This window comes from Anopheles bellator, chromosome 1 (assembly GCF_943735745.2).
Source record: "Anopheles bellator chromosome 1, idAnoBellAS_SP24_06.2, whole genome shotgun sequence".
Lineage (NCBI taxonomy): Eukaryota > Metazoa > Arthropoda > Insecta > Diptera > Culicidae > Anopheles > Anopheles bellator.
In genome coordinates this window covers 39,970,909-39,995,625 of record NC_071285.1, presented here as the reverse complement: position 1 = coordinate 39,995,625, position 24,717 = coordinate 39,970,909, and the positions used below count along the sequence as shown (strand labels likewise).

The following is a 24,717-nucleotide window of genomic DNA, read 5'->3' as shown; positions in this document are numbered from 1 at the left end:
AAGTCCAGGGTCCCGTGCCTGGGAAAGCCGGATCAGCCACCCTAGACCTATTCTCTGTTGCTCTCCCTCTCTCTCTCTCTCTCTCGGTCTCTCGTGTGCAGTAAGCATTTCCCTCGCTCGCTCTGGTGCCGTTTGTTTCCTTATCCCGACGGCAGACCCTCCCGCGTTGGGTGCCATTGTGACACGCACAAGTCGATTCCTCCTGCGCCGTTCCGGTTTCTCTTTCTTCCCGGAGCCGAATCCGCTTGCTGGTGTCTCGCTCCGATCCCCGACCCGTTCAGTCGTGCCGTTGGTGGTTGTTTTCGAGGCTCGGCGTTTCTCCCACGACCACGCCGCGGCTGCCCTCGGCGCGTCATGTGTGCCATCTTCATCTCTATAAATAATGGTGTACGGGAGTTTTTCTCCTCAGTAGGCAGTGGGCCGCACGATCGAGAGTAAGGTACGTGTGCGTGTGGCGCCGTGGTGTCCGTTTCGTGTAGGTCACGGTTTCAGCGATCCTTTTTGCGATCGGATTCCCGGATCAATCCCGCAGCGGCATTCGGAGTGTACTTTTAAGCTTGGTTTCGTAAAGTTGGTGTTTCGTGCATTAAAAACCCCCCGTTTCATTCTCGTTCACATTCTACAGAGCTTACGAAAACAAGAGCGCGCGAACGGGGTGGTGCGAAAGAAAACGGAACCTCCTAAAGCCTCCAGGAACACAGGCAGCATGAAGCAGCTCGTTCTGATAGCGATAGGCCTCGTCGGCCTCGCGGCCGCACAGTTCCCGAACGGCAGAACGCTCGACGCGCCGAATCCGGGCCTGTGCGCCAACAGAATCGTCCACGAGCGGGCACCGGACGGCAAAGGGTAAGCGTGGTCGCTCCGAAACGAAAGACTTCAACGCCGGCACCGGCAATAAACCCGCGCGGTTTTGTTTTGTTTGGCGGAGAAAGTGTTTCACCGGTTGCACCCAAAAACTTGTTTTTATTTTTCGATGAATTTCGCGGTTCATCGCGGTTTCGATCTCGATCGTCGCCCCGCAGCCACCCTTACGTCACGCGTCAATTTCCTTGCGCAACCCCCAGTACACCTCTCGGTACCACTTTCGGTGGCATTATGTGCTGCTGTTGGCTGCGGCTCAATGAATTTATGTCCGCTACGGGGGGGTACCTATTTTGATGTGGCACAGTGATAAACAGGTGGAAAACATCGTAGCGTGAGAACTGTGGCCAGAATGCGCCGTGGGATGCGTTTTCTTATGGCATTTTAAGCGCCGTCTTTAGCGGAGATGTATCGGGGCGAAAAATTGCCTCCACCGTTGGTATCATTGTTTGCTGCGCCATTGTTTGCGCCTTTAATCCGCTTCGATCCACGAATCGATCCCACTTGAGCCTTGTTAGCTGAAGAGTTAGACATATAAACAATGTCATTTGGAGTTTTATGTGAGAGGTCTTAGCATAATCGCTGGGAAGAGTTCAAACGATCGTACGATCGACTTCCTGGTACGAAGCAAAACAAAAAACAGGCCGCTCTTCGCCCAGCCTAGAAAGAGGCTATGATGTAAGCTAGCTCCCTGGAGAGCGCCCGCACGCAAACGGGAAATAAAACGCATGATCGGTTAGAATCGAGGAAGGCGCCCCGCCCAAAGGTTGTTGGGCTACTTTCTCTCGAATAAATTATGTTAGAACCTGTTCTAGCGCGTCCCGGGTGCGTTGGGTTGTCGGGTGGAGTCAAGCGCACTGCGGTCGTTGGTCCGCGTCCGCTTCGCTGGGATATGCCAATGAATATTTATTGTAATATGCCTACGGTGTTGTTGGAACATGTTGAGTCATTTCACGCCCGGATGCTGGAATGTTTCAACATCCTCTCAGTGATCATTTCGGTGCCAGAGAGAGGCCCCCCCCCCAACGAGATGGGTTTATTGACTTGGGTCGTTGCGTTCTTTACGTTTCACATGCTCCATTCTTCCATCTTTGATTTTTTTGATGAGCCATTCTTATTGATCAATTAAAGTATAATTGAATAGCCCATCTTGATCCAACGATCGTATTTTTGTAGTTATTCAAGGCAGCCAATAGTTATCTGATTAGAATTTTATTCAGTTTCGAGCATTTATAATATTTCTAGCACAATGCATTTTGGAAGAATGATTAAGGTTGTAATCTGAAAAGTAAAAAAGTTGATCAAATTGACGATCCATGCTGATGTAGAATAATAAATCTAAATTTCAAATGAAATTTTGATTAACTCTAAATAAAATCTAATAAAGAAAATCAAACACGTTTCTCTATCCGTCTCCATCCCGTCGCTTAGGTACTTCTTCTCGTGGCGTGACCCAACGCAACGAGGCGTCGAGAAGGACTGGCTGGACGCACGGAACTTCTGCCGCCAGCGCTGCATGGACAGCGTGTCGGTCGAGACGAGCCCGGAAAATGAGTGGATCAAGCAGAGAATCGTCGAAGGCCGGGTAAGTCGAGTGGGGCGCGTCCCACCAGCTGCCCCCCCGGGGGCATGAAGCACCTCATAAAGCGGCAAGACAATGTTCTCGAAGTCGCCAGCGCCAACGGTGGCCTACGTTTTGGCCCTTGGCCTTGGTGGGCCCTTGTCGGCTTGTCACAATAAATCACGCCCGGCACGTCTCGGGCGGTGGAGAGGCCCGGGGGCCCTGGTGAAGAAGATTGACTCCGATTGCACACTGGATGTGACATTTGATGTCTCCATTGGCGATGGTGGGTGTGTGATTATTGGTTATGCCATCGTGAGGCCCCCCGGAAGCAAAGCCACCGGCCACCGGCCAGAGCATTAGTTGCATCTCCTCGCAGCGTCTCGCAGATCGCTGTATTACGGAATCACTCCGGCGCCAGTCCTCCGATATAAAGCGATAAAATGTGACCATCGAAAGCCGATATCGCGATGCGCGCGCGGGGCCGTCGCTTGCATAACACGCTCCTCCTCCAGATCTGGAACTCCCTCCGGGTCCGGTGGGTGACCTTCCGCGGCCCGACGGTTGTGACGTTGATGGAACGCAACAAAAGCTTTACAATGTCTCCGGAACGTCCGGGCAGAGGGAGGAGCACACGCTATCTATTGGCTTGGCCACCTTTTCAGTGGCTGCTCCAGCTCATCAATATTCTGCCCCGCATGGCCCCGTGATGTCACCGGCGACGATGCATTCCATCGCGGCCGCAAACAAACCCGCCGTCCGTCCGCGATCAGTGGTCCGCTTTGCATTTTTGCGTTTTTGAGGTTACGCGTCTTTGGTTAGGTTAGGTGCGTCGTGCATGTCGCACGTCGCACGCCGTGAATGACAAACTAGGCTTCGGCTTTCACTTTTTGTTCGACATTATTTATTCTGTCGACCGGCGGCGGCGTGAAACGGAACTGTTGCACCGGACCCACAGCACACCACGGGATGCACCGTGTCCGGGGTATCCTTACGTCCGTTGATCATTGTTTTAACGACAGGACAACGAGCCCACAGGCCAGAGTGTTTCCAGTTTTTCGACATAAAATATTGCAAATTAAGCAGCGACCCATTGTGTGCTGGACCGCCACCCCTTTCGGTTTTTGGCCCCGGGGGCTGCTAAGGAGAGAGAGAAAGCTGGGCCCCAGAGTGTGCCAGGAGCCGCAAGGATTGTAATGGGCTTTTTTTTTCTTATACCTTATTATCTTGCCCATCGGCCACTTTCCCTTAAACCGGTTGACAAGCTCCCCGCAGGACGGTGCCCCGGTTTGGCGGCCGCCGATCCCGTACTCTGGTGCCATAACCCATTTCGTTTATTTGGTTCGAATGCACACTTTTGAAGGCATCTTACGGCTATTAATAGGAAGATTCATCGTGAATTAATGCGTTTAGTTGGTGGATTCCGTCGTCGATTGGCCAGTTACACAACCCTTGTCCTGAAGCTGGCATTAAAAGTTACACAAGCCGCAAGGCTGCACCGTTAGTCGGGTACGGTTCCCCGAAGGAGTGTTTGGCCCTTTTTCGGGGGCCGACCCTATCGCAATAGAGTGGCCACGCACCGATGGAACTCAACAAAGGACCGCTGGGCTTTTAGGAGTGTTTATTTGAGCCTCTAGTGCCTTATTTGCCTACGCTTCTCGAGCGTTGGGGGCCACTAGATAAACACACACTGGAGCCACGGCAGAAAGTCGGCTTCTCCTCCGAGGTCCCATGATAGCGCCGTGTTTCGATCGGGTGGTGCCGACACGACGATGATCACATTCCTGGGGCGATTTATGAGTGTGAAAACCATCCTCCCCGAGCGGTGGCCCCGTGACCAACCGACCGATCGGATGTTGGTCCAAAATGTGCATGTGACGTAATGCCGCCCCGGACGATAATTATGACCGCACGATAGGCGGTGGCGGTGGTTGCACGAGGATCGTGGAAAACTTTCGGCTGCCGTGGCCCGTGGTCTCTCAGCTCAGCTGGGTTGATGGGAATTTTTCATTTAACCTTTAGTCGGGCGTTGAGATGCAAAAACCAGAAGAGAGAAGGACCGAATTATGCCCCAACGTCGAGCCGGGTATTTTGCAGGTGCTCGTTAGGTTTGATGATGATGATGCGGATGGGTACGCGATTTTTTTTTTGTACCGTTTCTGGGTTTTGTCTTGCGTGCCCATTAATCGGTTTACGATTTTCGCAGGAACTGAAACTTTCAAGAGTGATGAGCGCGTGGCTCCTGAGCGTCAGCGCGTGGCTTCTCCGCCAGTTGCTCTCTTTCCTTACGCGGTGGGCCTTGTTCAAAAGGGCAGCGAAGAGCCGCCTTTATGATGGACGTGGACGTGTTTTTTTAAATTGGTATTTCTATTGCTATTTCCTATCAACGAGGTCTGTCCGAGGTCCATAGGCCAAAGGACTTGTTTCAACGATTCCGGGATACGACGCTTCGATTAAAATTTCTTCGATCTCATCTTTTCTGCCCAATTTACCCACCATCTTGGATTTGCATAATAAACTGTGGCAATCAATAGCCTGAGCCTAATGTTCAATTTCTTCAACCCGTTTCGCAGCAAAAATACATCTGGACCAGTGGACGGCTGTGCGACTTCAAGGGGTGCGATCGACCCGATCTTCAGCCGACCAACGTGAACGGGTGGTTCTGGACGGCCGAGCTTCAGAAGCTCGCCCCGACGACGCTGCGCAACCAGAACGACTGGTCCGAGGGCGGTGGCATTGGCAAACCGCAGCCCGACAACCGCGAACTGATCCAGGGAGGCGCCTCCGAGAACTGCTTGGCCATTCTGAACAACTTCTACGACGACGGCGTCCACTGGCACGACGTGGCCTGCCATCACGTGAAACCGTGGGTGTGCGAGGAGAACGACGCCCTGCTGAAGTACGTCAAGTACAGCAACCCCAATCTGCGCATCTAAGAGGGATGATTTGACACGAGGGCGCGGTTTTTAATCTCTACTTCCCATCTACACTTGGTCCGGAACCGGAACGGAGGAAAGTGTTGGGACACCAACTCAAACGACTGCCGACGCTGACACTGAACTTCTTACAAATATTTATTTTGCTCCAGCTGTTTCAACTTGAAGCGCAGAGAAAGAAACGGAAGAGTAACTGGATATCGAGGGGAGACGAAATGAGCTAGAGAATAAATTTTAAACAATAACAAACAACAGTGGGTCGATGTGTTTATCTATTATCGCCGAGGTACTGTAAAATCGTTTCTTTCGATGGGGATTCCAGGGTACAGAGGGGTGGACACCCGAGGAAGGCTTTTTTTAACCATCATCTATATATTTAATTTCTTATCTGATCTGCCTTTTTCTTCTCTCCTCTGTATTCCCTTTGTGAGTTCTCGCCCTTTTTGTATAAAACACATTTACTCAATAATATACTTTTTGCTTTCAATAAGTTTAAACGAAACACTATTCTAACCGTAATAATAATCTTCATCATTGTTGTTTTTTCAATAATAGAACTCGCCCCGTACAATCGTGCACCGAACGTACGGCTATTAATTGCATGTTTGTTTCGGGATAGGGGCCGGAACTGGGGAGGAAGGCCAACGCGTTCCCTGCTGTACTTCCGTGATTGGAAAAGGGATTCAGTTTTCTTAAATATAACTTACGCTCACGATCCCCACATTTGTCTCCCCTTTACGCCGTCCCACTGCATAGAATTGCCTCAAAAACCACTCGCTCGACGCTACTCTACTGCCTGTTTGGAAACTGTTGATGTTTGATTATTTATTTACTTACTGCCTTTGCCTTTTGGACTTTCGTAACGTTTTCTCTCGATCGAGAGATCCGTACGAATTGGTTTTTATTAAAAATGGTTTGCACTTGTTTTGGGCCAGTGGGCCGCGTGGCTTTTTATGAATTGTTCACCAGCACCCCGCCCTATATAAACGCTGGCCTTAATGCATTTTTGTTTGATTTTGTTTTGATTCGTTAGCCCTAAGCACTTACCTTAAGACTGGGTGGAGGCAATCAAATCAATTACAACATTACAACGACAACACACGGGGACAACGTGACGCGCGAGTGCAAACTGTGGCGCATCGTTGGCCACCCCGGGGTATGTGGCCGATCGGTCGTAGCTCTGTTAATTTACTCTAGCACTTGTTACACTCTACCGTGTATCTCGTGGATGTTGTGTTTGTTGCTCGCCCATGCCGGATTCCCTACGCCCATCCCGCTTACGATCGTGCGCTGTTTTACGTATAAACGAATTATTTCACCTCATTTTCGCTACGCCGTTCAGAGTTACAAGATTCTACCGACTCACAACGGGTCCTTCATTTTGTAGATGTTCACTCCATTCACTCCCCTCTCTATTCGCGGGCACAAAACTGCATGCCAGCGGCGGCGCCTTGTTGTTGATGAAAATTATGTTTTTGTCGTTTGAATAACAGGCTTATCTCTTATCGGCTATCGGCTGGATCTAAGATTGGATTTGATAAACAAACTACTGCACACACGCACCGGCGGCCCGAAAACCGAAACCTTGTCGATCAACGTCCGCTTCTCTTTGTTAACTGCTATAAAACAACGGTGAAACGTGATTTGCGTTCGGTGTTTCTTTTTACTGATATTTGCTAATCACTAATTCACAGGAAAAATTATTGCAACATTTTTGTTTTGTATTTTAAAGGTTAAACTACGGTGCACTTTATACAAAACAGTGTAACGACGTTCACTCGAAGCACTCGGAACCGAAACCGGCTGGTTCACAGAAAGCTAATGCCACTTTTGTGTTCTGATCCTGCTGTTGTTGCGTGTAATGGCAGCACAAAACAGTAACAAACGATTATTGCTCTAGACAGCACACAGTTAAAGGTTGATACATTTTAAAACAAAATACGGAATTAGTTTTGACATCTTTTGTAACAAAACCCTTAGTTGCTGTATGTACACCACACGGCAAATTCCATGAGCGAAATTAATTGAAGTGTCGTTCAAGAGCATCGCGTAAGCCACGGTGCTTTTGATAAAACCTGCGCCTCGTGAAGCTCCCTAAACATTAAACCGAAAACGACAATAATTAAACGAAATAAAACGATCCTTACGGAGGAAGGTTGAGATACGAGTTCGTTTCCCTCTTGCTTTTGATTGCAATGACGAAGGACGCCGGATAGAGTTCGCATTGCTAGTTTAAAATTTAGGTACAGAGTGAGATCTTTTGAGTGGAAAATCATCAAAAAAAAAACAACAGTTTGGAAAGAAAGGTGGTACACCAGTTAAAGGCGGACGTAATCATCTACCCCTCCATTTTGTTCCCAGTGGACGGATGGTTGCGAATTTAATGGTTTTCTTGTTTCGGTAGACTTTTGTTTAGTCTACCGCAAAACCTACGCCCACGGAGAACAAGGAGAACGTAAGGATTGATCACTTCGACCACGAAACTAAAAGTAGAACCAAGCCCTGTAAAAAAGTACGGAAATGCAAACTATCCCGATGCTATGAACCCGCGCTCATCATCGGGGTAAAAGCTTTTTGCCAGGGAAGGGACTTGCTTCACAGCGTTGCGCACCCGTTGGCTGTGTATGTTTGTCGTCGTAAACAGACGTTTACGTTTTTTGTCTCGATTCAACGCTATTTCTAGTTTATCACACAATAGTCTTTTTGTAATATGTGCAACTGGATGCCGCGCCCTTTCAATCGTCTCTCGGAGACGTCGTTCGTGGCGGCGGGCGCTTGAGCGTGACGCCGAGATTCTCCCGCAGTTCGGCAATCTCTTGCGCGCCCTGCAGCAGCCGTTTCACGCCGCGTGGAAGACCGCGACAGGAGGCAAGGTTGATCGAGTTGATGTGCGGACAGTTGGCGAGGACCTCCTTCACTGCCTCCAATGAAACCGATGAACCGCACAGGTTCAGATGACTGGGAAAAGGGTGGAATAATGGTTCGTTAGCTAACAGAAGTAACCAAATACGGCCCCAAACCTTCAAATCACTCACTTCAAAGGCGATTCCGAGCCCTTATCGGCGAGAGCTTTGAGCGCATCGTCGAGTGGCTTGGTGGCGTTGGCCCACGCCAGATCGAACTCGATCAAACTGTGGGCCCACTTCGAGGCAATCAACTCCAGGCCGGAACTATAAAGATAGTGAGTAGTGTTCAAGTTTTTAGTTGTACAAAACCACCTACGATTGCCGAGTGCGCACCTCGTGTCCCTCGTGAGCGAGCAGCCGGACAGAAAGAGGTGCTTCAGGTCCCAGGTCGGCAGCCGAATGAGACTGTCGTGCGTAAGGCGGGAACATCCTCGGACGTCAAGCAGCTTCAGCTGGGTGCTGGTTTTCAGGATGCGTTGCAGAAACTCGTCGTTAAACAACCGGGATTCGTCCGAGAGCGATGCGACGGATAGCTCCTCCAAGGCTGGAAAGCCGGGCGATTCCATCTGGAGGATAAATCAAAATAAATAAAGGAAAAATACCCTCGCGAATGGGGCAATTTTTTCAATTTGAAACATTCTATCTCCTACCTGTTCTTGGAGCGTCGCCATGCTCAGATTGATGTGCGAGTTCGTTATTCGGAGTACTTTAAGCTTCTGGCAGCCGTGCTGAAGCTGCTCGATATGGAGGATACCGTGAGAGATGGCAACTGTGCTAACGTTGGACATATCTAGCAGCACCAGATTCGGACAGTGCGTCTGGAGGCGGAAAAACGAGAGGGGAAATAAATATTCTCTGTCACCATTTCGACAGGTTCGATAGTCTCACCGAGAGGCCTTTGACGATTTGAGGGATTCCACTGAGTCGGTTGTGGGCCAGATGCAGATGGGTAAGCCGGCTCCCCATCTCCGTAATGGCATTGCACAGCGACGTTTGGCCAACGGCCGTTTTATTGGCATTTACCTCAGCCTGTGGAAGAGTGGATGGTGGTGATTGAGTTTAAGGTGCTTGAATCCTCTCGAATTCGAACCAGAACTTACATTGATCGAGCTGAGATCGATGCTTTCTAATCTTTTAAAGTGTTGCACCAGAAACAGCAGGTGGTCGGATGTCAGAGCCTTCCAGCCGGTAAGCGTAATGCCGACCAGATTGGGCGCAAACTCTACCAGCTTATCCAGCACACATTGCACGTTTGTAATTTTCCAATTTCCTGGTGAACGGCGGGAAGAAGAAAACGGCATTAAAAACATATTCGCATGTAGAGGGCCCTCACGAGACATTGCATTCCGGTCTTACCGAGCCCCACTTCGGTGGCGTGCTTTAGTCGGTTCTCGATCAGCCACTTGAGCTTCGGCTCCGTCTTGAACCGATCCTTCGTCCACGTCCCGAGATCCACGGTTCGCCACAGCGATGGCGACTGAGCCACTTTGTACCACGCCGAGCAGACGCGCGACAATCGTATCATGGCCGGTACGCTGCCCTCTTCCTGTACGATATTTTTAAAGATCTGCAAGGGAAAGGAAGGAACGGACTCCATTACCAATGCCATGTTCAGTGCAAACGTCGTGTAAGGCGCAGTTTCATTACCATATGCAACACGTGCTCCGGTAGTCGGTTGGCCCAGACGCTCTGGTCTTCGGGCGGCTTGAAGTCCTCCTCGGCACCGCGCTTCTCCGTGTTGTTGTTTGTTTTGCGCGGTTTCTCGGTCCGCCGGTTGCGCTTCTCCGGTGACGTCTCGTCCGAACTATCCTCGTTAAGGCTCCTGGGTTTACGGGCACGCTTGCGGCTCGGTTTCTTTGGTTGTTGTACTGTTGCATCAGATGCTTTCTTTATACACAGCTTAATGCCGATTTTGTTTTCACTTATCTGAAAAGTAGAGGTGAATTGATGTAGACAAGCGTTCTGGAGTTGAACGTATAAAACATGGAGGGGACCAGAATAAGCGTCAAGGTTGCTTCACCAGCAAAGCACTTCTTTCAAGTACTTTTGAATCTTTCTAATCACCAAACTGTAACTGGATTGAGAACTGGACTCAATCCCAATCGATCGACTTTAAATACGACATCGAGTGTGTTATGACACTAAATCAACGGGTCCTCTTCGGGTGACGCCAAATCAATGCAGTTGCATTTCAAGTGCAGTACGTAACACCTGCGTAGTTCTCAAGCATTCCGTGGCGTCACATCTGAGGATCACTTACAACTTCACTCAGCGATATTATCCTTCTACTACGACTCATCGGTCGGGCGATAAGCTGAAAACGGGGAATTACACTGGCCAGTAGAGATTACTCGCTACACTTCACCGGCGGTCGCAAGTATAAAAATCTATGCTTCGGGCTTCTCTTGATACCAGTTCTACTAGTGCTACAGCGAACGAGTCGTCACCTATTGCAGTATGAAAGGTAAGATTAGGTGGCTGACAAAAGACGCCACCGGGAGCAGCAACAGGCACCAGTACGAAAGTGAAAACTGGTTAAATCCAATTGTTTGCTTTAGGCTTAGTCGGAACTATGCTCACCCTGGGCGTTGTGGCGGCGGTTGGTGCACGGAGTGGAGCGATGATTCCGAATCACCCCAATTGTACGGCTCCTAACAGACCGATCCCGGTGTACTTTGTGCATCCGACAAACTGTAGCAAGTTCTACGAATGTCGGCAGCAGGATGCGTACGAGTTCGATTGTCCCGCCGGATTGCACTTCAACAGCAAGATCGATGTGTGTGACTATCCGGAGAATGCTCAGTGCGCCCCTTCAACGACAACAACGGGCTCTCCAATACAGACAGACCCGCCAACACCTGCGCCGACATCAGAAGGTCCTTCTACGAATCCTTCTACGAACCCCCCGGGCTCAACATCGACCACCGCCCGACCGCCGGTAGTGACAGAAGAACCATCGCCTTCTCCGACAACAGAACAACCTACGACAGCCGCTTCTACAGAGCTTCCATCACCGACAACTGAGGAACCTCCTGTGACCGACCCACCAACATCAAATCCAACGCCAGAAGCAACATCGACCCCTGATAAATCTTCGACAGAGTTTCCTGCAGTGACCACGCCAACGCCACCCGTGGACCCACACTGTCCACAGTTTGGTGCAGAAAAGCCAAGCTACTGGGCAGATCCGATGGATTGCACCAAGTATTTGGGATGCTCTGAGGGTTGCGTTCAGCAGTTCAAGTGTCCCACCAATCTGTACTGGAATGACAAGCAGAAGCGATGCGATTACCACTGGAACTGTCAGTGCACTTGCCCCGTGATTCCTCCAGCACCCAGCGTACTTTCTGATAGCATAGGCGATGACAGCGGTACCGTGCCACCATTACTCAAGAAGTGGAACGTTAATAGTTAGTCATCAAACCCAAACTATAATAAGTACATCAAGCAAAAAGAGGACCGGACAGCAACCATTGGAAGCTTGCTTCGATCTGATCACCAAGACGAATCGATAGAGTAAAACGTTATATTTTTATAAAAGCGCTGCAGTCTTTATGCTCACACCAAAGCATGATATTATAGACAAATTATGCTATTTTTGATATATATTCTTTTTTTCAACATCACACCTATTCCTCAATGTCATACACCTTAGATTTTTCGATCCACGGCAATGGTTCAACGGCGGTGAAGTGTTCTGACGCATTACATTGTTGCAAATGATAACTTTTTGATCACTTGATCATGCTTTTACAGACACGATTAAACATAAATTGCAGCCATTGAGTAGATTCCACTGTTTCATTCTTGATTCTAGAGCATTTGAGCTAATGTGCCTAAGAAACAGGATACGGTTGCAACAACTGAGCAGGCTTTGTAAAGTTTGCTTCACAAATACGTGCGTTATTTGAAACGGACTGAAGATTTCGGTGAGGATAGATGATTTATCAAAGCCCCCTTTAACCCCTTTTTAAAGAATATTTCGAATTTGACCAACTCTTTTCAGATTACGATGAAGTTATGGCCTAAGAAATGGTGCCCCAACGAGGTTCCGAAGATGCTCAAGATTCATTAGTTTCACGCTGTGATGCAACCCAGGTACTCCAGGGCCAACGACGCTTACCTCACTTTGATACATGGCCACCATGCCTTTCCGTTTCGGTCGCCCCCGCGACTTGTTCATTTTCCGGTCAAATTCGCGCATGGCGATCGGTTTGCCGCCGGAAATGGCCTTGGGAAGAGCGGTCCCAGCACCATTCGCTACAGGCGGCAGCTCCGGTTTTGCGGCCAACGATCGAGTGTCTGGCTGGTCCGCTCCCGGATCATCCTGGCGCGTTTGGTGCGGCCCCGGGTTGGACTGTGAATCCGTGTCGGCACACGATTCACTCAACTCCTTCTCGATGTTCTCGATCGTTTCTTCCGCATCGGCCGCTGGGCTCACCACACTTCCACTATCGTCCTGCGACGACTGTGAGTGATCCTCAAGCAGGTGGTGGCCAGCTCCGCTGCTCCCTCCCGGGCTGGTGCCGATAATGTTTCGGGGCGATTGCTCACCGTCCGGGGACGTTGGCAAAAGGGGATGTTCCGGGCGGCGCAACCCAGCCGGGAGACTCGTTTCCGCTAGCGTTTCCATATCGTGGGAATGTCACTGGTCACTCTGATTCCTTTTAGGCCCGATACAAAGACTCTAACAATGGCCAATGCAGCTCTCGAAACCGCTTTGAAGTTTTAGTTGGACGTGTTTAAAAACTCGAAAATAATTCACACAAAATTAAACGTGCACTCACACAGTCAGTCACCGTATTTCGCCCATCACTTTCCGGCACCAGGCCACTTCTTGCCAGCGATGCATTTTCATTGCCTGCTGTTTTTGCCTGGCAACAACCAGCTGAGTTTTCGCGTTTCCACACCTTCCGTAGCTCACTTTTTGCTGCGCGGTGATGGCAACTTTCAAGATATTTCCGGTGCTGGGGAAGCTGTGTACCGGTCCTTCGACCTTTTGGTGACCACCAGTTTCGCGCGCCTCTCTAAATCCACACTTCGTCGTGCCAGGAGTTCGGATAGGGCCACAAAATGATTAAACACGTATTAAACGGCACATCCGGTTTCACCGTTGAGTTTTCACAAAGTCCACAACGAGAATCAACAGATCTTTCGACGCGCAACTTTCACTTATTCTCCAGCATTCCGTCAATGGGAGAAGATAATGTTGAGCCGAAAAAGGACTCAAGTTTTCGTCGGAAGCAAAATAAATGATAAATAAATAAATGGCACTGTTTATAGACAATCGACCGATTGGGTTGGCTGGCTGATCGAGAGAACGGGAGAGGAACGAAGGGAAATTTCGTCGGTTTCTCTCACGCACACGTTTTCACTCGCTCACACGGATTGTTGGTGTTCGTGAGAACTTCACTTCACTCTCTCTCTCGAGATCGCGCGAAAACGGACCAAGCGCGCTCTCTCACCTGTCCTCTCCGCCCGCTTTTCCTGCTGGTGTCATAAATTGTAAACAAGAAAATTTCCACCCCGAAGGACGACTCTTGGCTGCCCTCCCTCCTCTCAGCGCATTCCTCGGCCGAGATTCTGGCGTCCAACGAGGAGCTGCTCCCGAACCGCGCAAACCACAGCCACGCACAATTCACTACGCTCCCCGTGGCCCCGCACCTTACGCGCTTCGCACAAGTGACACACGGAAGTCACAAAATAGGCCACCACGCCACGTTGAATTTTATTTCCTCCTCCGTTTGAAAGAAGACAAAAATGCAACCGTCAAATTAACCCCTTTTTCGGCTACTGCACCAACCGAGGCGCTCTCTTCACTCGCGCGATAAACATTGCCGCTCACACAAACGCATCTCGCTTTCCGATAGCCAGCGCAAACACACACCAACGCACGCTCTCTCTCACTTTCTTCACATATCAATCTTGAAACAAGCGGTAGTTTGACACTTTTTTTCACCAAATTTCATTCCTCATTCCAGCGATCCCAAACGCGCACCTTATCGTTTACTCGTTCAACACTATTTTGTTGAATTCCGATGCCTTGTGGAACAATTCAATCAGCCTCACAACCTTGCAAACGCCTTAATTGTGCGCAGCACAAAATTGTGTACGTGACGAGACGAGCCTCAAAACAAACCTCTTCTCTCACTCGATGCTCATGCTCGAAACCTTCGAACTCGAATAAAATACACAATATAACAAATAACGAAATGCCACAAAACACAACGAACCTGCACTTCCGGTCACGACCGTTATTATTGTTTATTTCTTTATTGTAGACACAAAATATTCCTTCTTGTTCGAATTTTAGTTTTTTAGATTCTGCACTTTCTGAAGATTTCTGGCTCTCTCTGTTTCTCTGAGAATCTCAACACGGTTCAACGTAACTTTGAGCCTTCGAACCTGAACCTGATGACTAACCTAACCAAGTGCTCGAACGTCAAATTCAAATTGAATGAAATATAAATTTCGCAGTTATTTTTATATTTTGCGCCACGAAAGTGAATCTGAAATAATTTAATTAATTAATATTTAAAATCTGATTAACAGTTAAAACCTTAATGAACAATGTGATCGAGGCAACCCTTCTTACTGGAAATTTTTTTTGATGGACCGTTTCAATTCAGAAGACTGCAATTTCCAGTACGACTTGCTTTCGCCATGACCATAAACAAATGGTCAATCGTTTAATATTTGTGGAATAATTCTAGAAACTCCCTGTTTTGCTCATGGGCGTTGTTTATACGTCGCAACAACCAAACTAAAAATATTGTGTATCCCAAAGTTTTGGAATAACATCATCTCCTTTTATTGTAACGAGTACGAAATTGTTGGTTCCTGTTGCATTCAAAGACAGACTATCTATCCGACATTCAAGGTATTTATTTATTTATTTTTATACTAACGGGTCTGCTAGTTTATCCTAAATTCAAATTTTCTGAAAATCTGTATTTTTGACTTCCTATTTCCCTTATGTCCCCTATTCCTTTCCCCTATTTCCCTTTGGCGTTCCCAAGCTCTGTTTTTTGCCTGTTTTCTTCGGTTTCCCGAAGCGAAATTCCCTTCCTAAGTTAAAATTCTTACTCAAATTCCCTTTTGAGACCAAATTCTCACGAGTGAAAAAGGGAAATTCGATTCGATGCGTTTGAAATTGCTGTTGTACGCCCAACTGCATTTTTTTCTCAAACTTACCTACTTACTTACTTTCTTACTTCTGAATATTATATTATATTGTACTTATACTTAACACTTGTTAACTTAACGATAAACACTTGTTTAATATTATTAAACAATGGATATTATTTCTTTTGCAAAACTAATTGATTCCTCATCTACGATTCGATAAAAGATTCAGCGTTTTATCTTAGCCTCAGTCTGAAAAACGTGTGAGGCTATCATTATGAATTCGAAATTTCTCAATTTCTCACGCTGAGCTTTCGGTGAACTTTTGGTGAGCTTTCCGCAAGCTTTCGGTGAGCTTTGGTTGTGGCGAGTTACTTCAAAAACAAAACAACGGAGAAAGGATATCCCAATCAGCTGCGATTATTTGGTTTGTTTAAGAAGAAAACAATTTCAATAAAGTTTGAAATAAAGTTATTGAAAGAGCCCACTAGTAAAGTGTAGAAAAGTGGACACCATTTTTTTGCATGGTTCCAGAATGACCACATATCGCCATTTCGCAAGTCAATAAATATACTAGTTTGAATCGTAACGAATTGCATTACCAAATAACGAGTCCATTACCAAAAACAACCACTATCTTGTGATCAAATTTGAATATGCATACAATCGAAGCGATCGTTCGAATGGCCGCAACACGACCTATTGAGTGCGTAGTGGGCGCCAAAACCCATCGAAACTTGTCTACTTTGTACGCATATTCCACTTAGCGTTTATCGGCGGATCAACCGCTTTGGCCCTATCAGAGAGCAATCTTCTCGCTCGAACGACTCCGTGCTCCAAAGCGTGTTACTACCTACTACTACCGCAGGCGGATGATGCTCGATTCGAGCAGTCGGTAAATCATCCGCCGGGCTCACTCGCAACCGGTTCAGCGTGGCGTGAAATGACACTTTCATTGTGGCAAATTGTTGTTCGCCGGCGAGCCGCGGGATTGTTGTACGTTCGCGGGCCTGAGCGCGTTTCTTCGTTTCGCGAACTTCTCACACTTGAACCCCCGGGGGTGATGGGTGAGCGAGATAAATTCAATTAAGATACGGAGGGGCAACCGAGCTCCAGACATGATCAGAATGTACGTGGCGCCCGATGGACGATGGTTTTCCATTTCGGCGACAGGGGAAACCGATATTTCGGCGGTTCTCGTGCTTTGGGGCACTTTGCCGCGTTTCCCAATACGCTGCAAAGCCTTGAGAGGCCCCCCCTGGGAAATGTGGCGCTGCAGTCGGAGCAGTGCGCAGTCACGGGGGTCGTTTTGTTTCCTTCTTTGATTCGTTTTTTCGGCGTCTGGTCGGAAAACTGCCGGTGGGTGGATGAGACTTTATTAAGTATGAATCTGAATTGGACCCCATTTGTCTCTGGCGCTAATGGCCCTACATCACTCCCAGAGATATGATTCGCAGCAATCTTAACCAGGTCTCTACGAAGCGAGATGCGATCTTAAACGATCCACGATTTGAAACGCGGACCCGGCCAAACGGTTGCCTCACACGGTAAGCCAGCGGAAAACAGATTATTTAACCGATCCCACTCGTCTGCCGTCTGCCCTCCGGTGGGAAAGCCTGGCGCATCCCACCGTTCGAACCTCTCGAATCGATCGACTGGTGGTCGTCTCGGGCAAATGGGAATCGCCCACAAAGACCACGTGGCACCACACTCAACACGAACGTTTCGGGCGACCCTCGTATGTCGTGTTGTCGTTTGGTCGGCTGAAGACCCATGTTGCCATTGCGGTAATGGTGTTTTTCTTTCGGCCCGAACCCAACTTGAGCTGATCGAACAATCGATATTTTTTGCTCTCTCATTTTTCGCCCTCTTATGGCACCATTAGGTCTCTGGACGCGGTTGCTTCACTGGCGCTGGCAGCGGTGCGGGAAAACGCAGAAAACATGGGATCGAAAACAGTCCCAAATTGGGGTGGTGACCAATTTTAGATAGCAATTTTGTAGTTGAGTAAGAATCGGGCGCCGTTTTTTCATGCTTACCATCTTTGATGGCTTTATAGGAACACCGGTGCGTCGGTTAGACAAATTACGTCAATTTTGGACGAAATTAACACATTTCAAATACAAACCGTTGATAAATCCCGTGCTGAGATGTATTCAATTGCAACCCTTTTTCTTTGTACGGTGGTAATTTATTTGCATTGCAGCAACCCCAAGGGTCTACAATTAAATTCACTACCACCGACCGGAACCACCCCGAAAATTTCCCAATTCCACGTTGTCCACACAAAAACAAAGAGGAAACGAATGGGCACGCTAATGTGAGCGTCAACGACAGGCATTCGTTTGCCTATCTCGTCCCATCGGTCGCTCATCTCCGACAGCCGGGTGTGTCAATTAGCATCCGCATCCGGCTACTTGCCGTTGGCGCGGCGATGCATCAATTGTGCGTGCCAACGGCCAGCTTCTTCTTGTAGCCAAAAATTTCCGCCAAGCAACGCACCTTCTGGAGGTTAGTGGCTATACAGCGGCGGCGGCGTTGGTTTTTCCGTTCTACGGAGCCCTCATATATCAGCCCCAACAAGCAGCGGTTGCCGGTGGCTGGGAAGAATTATGCTACCGTCTCGTGTAAATAATGGCGCTAATGTCTATCAGCTACGCAAACTCACTCACCCGCACGCCAGTTATGACAATCGTATGAGGTACTAGGTACTGTTCGCACACGAGTCCGAATCCCTCGGTTTTCCGCGCTTTTTCCAGGCGGCCACGCGGTGCGGAATTGCCCATTGCGAAGGTGTTCATTGTTATCAACGGCAGCGTCGGGGCCCAATCCCGGGTATCTGTTGGTTTATTAATTGGTGTGAAATCGAGAAACGGTAGCTACCCCCGTCGGCTTGTGCCCAACCTGGCTATGTCTTGCGGTGCAGTTGTTGGCCAGTTTGACTTGGTGAATGACCTTAGCGCGAGACTAGAAAATGGCGCATTATTGGGCGCACAAATGAACCGTTAAGTGCTTTAAGTCCGTTCCATGTCTTGAGAGAGCGAGAACCATGGCTGAAGCTAGAAGTCTGGTTTGTTAAAAGACAGACCGCTAGACCGCTAGCATCAATATTCCATCATTATAGTAGTTCGTTTGACTCCACAATCTATTTAGCAGAGAGGGAAAAATATTTGAGATCATCCTTACAAAAAAAAATCACGAATCCAGCCAGGATCTTCTTCATAGTTTCAAACAATTTTGATGACAATGATCGACAATTTGCCCTGCGATAGGCGTTGTGTGCTTTTTGAAATGCAAAAAAACGGGCGTTACATAAGACTGTGAGGAGCCCAAAGTTGAAGCCAGCAGCGCTGAAACCTTACACAAAAACCCACAACCGGAGCACCGGGTCGGGACAGTGAAGAATTAGATCCGGTGCATCTGGTTGCAGAACTGCAAACAATAGCATTTTCAGCGCGACGACGACGCAGACGATGGGATGCAATAAAGTTTTAAGAAGAATTGCAACGAATTTGCCATTTTGTTTTAATTGCGAAACGTGTACACGGGAGGCCTGCGGTGAAGGAAAGGACGGCCGGTCACGCGGTAAGCGGCCAGCAACCCCTCGTGGAGGATGCGTACTTCGGGGAGCTTTGTTTTTGGGGCTAATTTTTGCGTTTTGCAGTTGCATTAGTCACGGCACAGGGCCCATGGCCACCGATCGATCGGCGCAACTACTCCGCCTCGCTGCTGTAGTCCGGCGTCCGAACGGAGAGATTGGGTAATGGTTTGGGCGAATGTTGTCGATGGACGAGTTTAACAATGAGCGAACGTGAATAAAAACAAATTCATGGCCCGACTCGCGTAACGTAAATTTATGCATGCTCATCTCGGCACATCTTCATGTGGCATTGTGGTGTTTCCTTGCGGACGGCACTACAGGTGGCCCACGGCTAGGCCTAGGTCCAATTATTTGAGGAACGCCAAACATTAAACCCCACAATGCAAAGGCAGCGATGTGAACCGATTTCGGAACTGCGAGCTTCGCAGAAAGCGATTGATAATTAGATAATCGGTAGACATTAAATCATTAAATGGGACACAACACATAAACGTGTGGGTTTTCAATATCAACGATCGATTTTACAATACATACATTCGAATGGGTAGATCTTTTAATTAGCCACCCGTACAGAACCACGTTCGGTTCTTCTGGTCGGCCAATCTTCCCAGGGCCGGTGAAGCAATCGTCGGAAGGCTGAGAGCATCTTCAGAGCGACGACAACGATGTAGAGCGATCGACACCTTCTGGGCGCATGTTGGATGATTTCGTAAACCCGACCAGCCGGCCCCACCGATGGCGGTAAACAAAGAGGCGTCGCGTCGCGAAAGGCCAACATCCCAGACACGGCTCGATGGCCACACCGGAGCCTCACTGGAGCCTCACCGGAGCAGTGCCCATTGTGGCCCACGGAATACGGTGACCGTCTCAAATCCACTTTTGCGCAACCGGATAACCGGCGACAGTGGGTCTGGGACCCATGTCTGCAACCAATCTGCCGAGTTCTACACCGAGTAGCCAGGCGTTTCCCATTTTTGGGAGAATGATACGGACAATGATTTGGACACTTTCTGCGGACTGCTAGGTACTGCGACATATGTCTTCATCGACAAATTATGAGTGAAAGGTCAAACGGCTCACGGCACTGAGACCTTCCAGTGGTGCGTTTTTCCCACAAGTTCCATCGCGCGGGTATCATAAAGTATCGGCATAGGTTCTTCAATCGCCACACGGAGCCACCCCGTGAGGATCGGCTGCTGCTATGTGAAGCGTGTCATTAGCCATCGTTTCCTGCCGGCGGGAACAGATCTTCCAACTCAATGGACAGCGTGGTTCTGATGGGAAGTGAATCTCGCCTGGGTGGCCGGCCGGCTCTCAGACACTGAGGGCTATCGGCCATAAATCGAGCACTACACTTGACTGCGCACGGAATTATGGATCTACAGATTTATGGGAGCACCACCGAGCTGGGAGCTGGGTATTCCGGCCAAGGTGAATCGTATGATCACGTTGGGACGTTGACGGGCGCTTTACTGTGTGGAAGTTTTCATTACAAAACTCTTCGCTTTCCCAAAATGGCGCTTAAACCGGGCGTGATATAATTATAATCATTTTTCTCAATTTTAAAGGGGCGTACTGGTCCGATCGTATGATCATTCACGCACAAACGCCAAACGGAAAACTATGGCCAGTCGCCAGTGACTTTGAAACGAACAAAAAATGCTCTCCATGAATTGAAGCTCCGGAAGTAGAACATATCCCAAACGGCGCGAATCAATTAGTGGGACCCATAGGCCCCCGGAAAGCTGCCGGAAGGGCTTAAGAAACGTTCACACCGGTTTGCTAGAAGGTTTGCCAGATAATTATCTAATTGCTCGCCCAACTCGGGGCTTTGGCCACCGCCACCACGGACCGCGGATACTAACCACCCGGTGGGAGGTGGGAGAATATTTCCCATTTTCCGATCCACACAAGCAGCGGTGGCGGTGGCAATATCGAAACAAAAATCGCATTACTTCAAGTGGCACGCACCGAAGGCAGAAAAGAGCGCGCCACCGAACGCTCGTTGTGCGTTCACAAAACGGTTTACTCACGCCGGGGCGGTGTGCATCTCTTGCACTCCGAGGTGGGGTGGCTTCACTATAAAGTGGCGCCCAACTGGGCATTAGTTTTCATTTGATTCGTTTGTCTCGACGCAAGCGCGTGTCTGCCGGGCTTTTTCGCGTGGATGGCCGCATGGTGCTGGAGAGGTTGGAAGCTTCTGGAGTTGTTGACTGCACCCTGTCCTTCAGGACTGCTTCGACAAATTTTAAAGTGACTTCGAAGTGATTTTGGAAGTGAACGGAAAGGGAGTTTTACAACGGGGAACCGGCGCCCCGATTCGTGCTCGCAAAACGGAAGATCATCTCGGCGCCACTGCTGATCGTCGGTTGCCGCAGTGCACAACATCTCCGTGGTTAAACATCTTCCGAAACGAACGCATCCAGCTATCCGGGTAGGGCATAAATTGCGGAAATTGCGGCTCTTGGATTAAGAGAGAAAATAAATTAACAGTGCGAATAACAGATGCGCGAGGCGAGATCCAAAATGAATGTTTTATGCGGCTCGCTTTGATTATTGCATAAGCTGGGAAAATATAAACGAACCGTTGCCTTTGCCCTGTGCCTACCCGCTTGTGTGTGTGCGTGTATGTGCGTGCGTGGATGTGTCCGGGTCATCGTGCTGTCAGTGCTTGAGAGGAAGGAAAATATTCATAGCAGCCGCAAGCGGTAACACCAGTTCTTCACCGAAAGCCAGTGAAAACAAGCTAACGATAATCCCAAAACAAACAAAACGCATCTATTGTGTACGGTGTGGAGGAGGACGCGCTTTGCCCTCCGCCTATCGGGAATATCCGTTCCGTGCAGCTCCTCCTGCCAAATTGGCAGACGCAAGGCGTACGAACGCGTGACTCCGAATCGAAAGACTTACGCGAGCGACTAAGCGACGAGCCGCAGCCGCACCGGAACACCATGTGGAAGCACACGATTCTGTTGGTTGCATTTGGCGTATTTCTGTACCATAATCATCAAACGGAAGGGGTAAGCAGTACTAATCAGTTGTTTAGAATCAAACAGGAGCTAGCGATACTACCGTTGAAAGTTGAAACATATATATTTTTTTTCAATTTTTGTTTGGGTTTGGCACTCGATTTTGGCAAAATGTTGCAAGAGTAATATAATTTTCAAATATATTACGTACCGTACAAGGACAATTGCTATTTGACTAACGAGTGATCTTCTCACCTCTGCCACATTTACAATTCAACAGTGGATTAGACTATTTTATCACCTTCTACTATCCGTTTCTTGACTAATGATGCTGATTTGACGCAAATCACCCAAAGACGGTCGGACGAACCTGGTCAAAAAAGTCTACTAGTCAACAATGGGTGCCATATCGTTTTACGATCATCGCTGCGTCAGTCATTGTCACACCACGAAATAGCCCAAAACACGGGTACTGCCCACCGTAAACATTGCGACAATCCAGGGGCGACGAAAAATGTAAATAATTAATCCGACGGCCATAAAAAAATTGAATGAAATCTAAATTAAAACAAGCGTATAAACATAGTCGTCTAACGGTGTCACGTCTAAGCCTTGCTTGCAGTTCCCAGGCCAAATCATCCCTCCATTGCGCGGTGGGAACTTAACATAATACCCAACATATCATTAGTGTCCAGAGAACAGTCGTTCAAGTTCAAACCGTCCTCGTGATGAAGTATGATCGTAAAAAAGGCCCAAACCCGAACCACGGTGCTCGGGAGACACGACGCTCATCGACCAGACAGACAGGCAGCCTGATGATAGCCAATCATATGGCCACGGTATGGGCGGGTATTTATGTTACCAGGCTTATGGCGACGGACGACAGACAGTGTGCTGGTATGCTCACGACCATCGGCCATCTTCCCGTTTATGTAATCGGTTGAAACATCGGCCAACAACAGTCGCACGACTAGGATGATCTCCCGATCCTGGACCACTGATCCGCACTGATTGGACTCGGGACTTTGTCGTGCACTAATTTTTCCCAACGGACTGGTTTGTTTTATGACTTGCGGCTCATTTGCTAGGGTCGGGAGAATTCGTTTCCTAACATTTTTGCCTGCAAAAGCCCCCCGCATAACTCGCTTACCAAATCGATCGCGTTTGCGTTGGGAACCGTACCGAAATCGATTGGGAATCTTCTTCGCAGTGCGGACAGGCATTTCCTTTCTCGCCATTAGCATTGACCAGGCGAGTGAAGCATATAATTAAGCTTGATTGTAAATTGATTGGCGATGATGAAAAATTACTCTCACCCTCGATTGAATAATTGATCGATCGCCATCGTGCGGTTGTTACCGGTGCGTTACCGCTCCTGGCTCCGATCAACCGCTTCTTCGGCAGGACTCTTCTGCCTTTTGACAGGCACAGCAATGCAAATTGAAGGCAAAAATTACCACATACAACGTAACGCCACCATTCGCTGATTAATAAACTTATTTAACATTTTTTGATTGGTTGTTCCGTTTCGTGTACCTTTTCGCAGCAAATCTTCGGCTACGAGCCAAACGTGGACTATCCGGCGTACGATAAGATCCCTTCCGGGTTGACTTTCCGGTGCTCGGATCGGCAGCCGGGTTACTACGCGGACATCGAGACGAGGTGCCAGGTGTGGCACTGGTGCTTGCCGACCGGCTACATGTTCTCCTTCCTCTGTCCCAATGGAACCGTGTTCAATCAAGTATCAATCTGTCGTACCCAACACATCGGACATCAGACAGTTACTAATCTATTCTCGAAATTTCTTTCTCTCTCTTACGTAGGCCTATCGTGTTTGCGATTGGTGGACGAACGTGAACTGCCCGGAGTCGGAAGCAATGTATAGCATCAACGACGATTTGTACCGGGACGTGGAGGGCAATTTGATTGTCGGTTAAGCCACACGGAGACGGTGAAGACGGCAGATCCTACCAGCTCGGCGACGGCGAGAGCATGTTCCAGATCCTACCAGATCATACTAATGGGCCCTCCAATCTGCGGAGCCGGAAGATGGAGAAAAGAAAGACGTTCTACCGATAGTTATCGCTACTCCTGTCAATTAGGGTTAGGTGTTGCAGCTAAGCCGCCGAATTAGATGCAACGTGAGATTCCTTTTGTGTTTATTTGCTTTATTTTTGTAAATATAATTTATAACTATTAACCAGAATGAATAAATGATTCTGAGAATGTCAAATGTGAATGTGTGCAAATGATGGTTTGTGGCAGGTAAGTGACAGTTTCACAGAGATTAGGAGCATTTTGAATTAATAAACATTGAAAAGGTTTCGTCAAGAGAACTATTTTTTAGTGTAGTAGTTTAGTTTAGTATTTTCTTATGCGCTGATTCTACTAACTAACTTTAAACCTAATCTGCAATGGAATCGATATTTACGCTAATACTTTATGCGATTCCAAATCGACTCCAAATACAATCTAATTCGCTCAACTTTGGAAATTCGAACCTACAAAGAAAGAAATGTGGTACTTTTCAATGTTAACTCATACAATGTATGCAACCTGCATAAGTAAGGATCATTCTGGTAGTTTTCTGAAGCAGAATTTATCTAAAAAAATAAAAATTCATTTCAATCCTAAGTTTATGTGCTACGGAGACTTATGATAACCATAAAATAAACCACAGAAAAATAGGAAGAGTATATGTCATTCAATCACGTAGAAAGCACGTTGTGGAAAGTTATGGTTTTTCTAATAACATAAA

The 24,717-nt window shown here is 48.2% G+C and overlaps 4 protein-coding genes across 4 annotated transcripts; 3 read left to right on the top strand and 1 right to left on the bottom strand.

The window, feature by feature from the left end:
• Nucleotides 1-320: 320 nt before the first annotated feature.
• LOC131206353 (uncharacterized) lies at nt 321-5,585 on the top strand. Its single transcript, XM_058198877.1, has 4 exons — nt 321-439; nt 626-846; nt 2,293-2,446; nt 4,996-5,585. Exons 2-4 carry the CDS (start codon nt 707-709, stop codon nt 5,356-5,358), a joined length of 657 nt encoding a protein of 218 aa, XP_058054860.1. The 5' UTR covers nt 321-439; nt 626-706; the 3' UTR covers nt 5,359-5,585.
• A 2,508-nt stretch (nt 5,586-8,093) lies between these two features.
• On the bottom strand, nt 8,094-13,196 carry LOC131215588 (F-box/LRR-repeat protein 6). Its single transcript, XM_058209980.1, has 9 exons — nt 12,388-13,196; nt 9,912-10,190; nt 9,621-9,831; nt 9,365-9,534; nt 9,153-9,293; nt 8,915-9,082; nt 8,598-8,830; nt 8,394-8,528; nt 8,094-8,316 (listed from the first exon to the last, which is right to left on the bottom strand). Exons 1-9 carry the CDS (start codon nt 12,895-12,897, stop codon nt 8,094-8,096), a joined length of 2,070 nt encoding a protein of 689 aa, XP_058065963.1. The 5' UTR covers nt 12,898-13,196.
• Nucleotides 10,692-11,738, top strand: LOC131215277 (platelet glycoprotein Ib alpha chain-like). Its single transcript, XM_058209669.1, has 2 exons — nt 10,692-10,728; nt 10,823-11,738. Exons 1-2 carry the CDS (start codon nt 10,722-10,724, stop codon nt 11,677-11,679), a joined length of 864 nt encoding a protein of 287 aa, XP_058065652.1. The 5' UTR covers nt 10,692-10,721; the 3' UTR covers nt 11,680-11,738.
• Nucleotides 13,197-21,941: 8,745 nt separating the features above from the next.
• On the top strand, nt 21,942-23,896 carry LOC131216759 (U-scoloptoxin(01)-Er1a). Its single transcript, XM_058211332.1, has 3 exons — nt 21,942-22,010; nt 23,506-23,700; nt 23,783-23,896. Exons 1-3 carry the CDS (start codon nt 21,942-21,944, stop codon nt 23,894-23,896), a joined length of 378 nt encoding a protein of 125 aa, XP_058067315.1.
• Nucleotides 23,897-24,717: the final 821 nt, after the last annotated feature.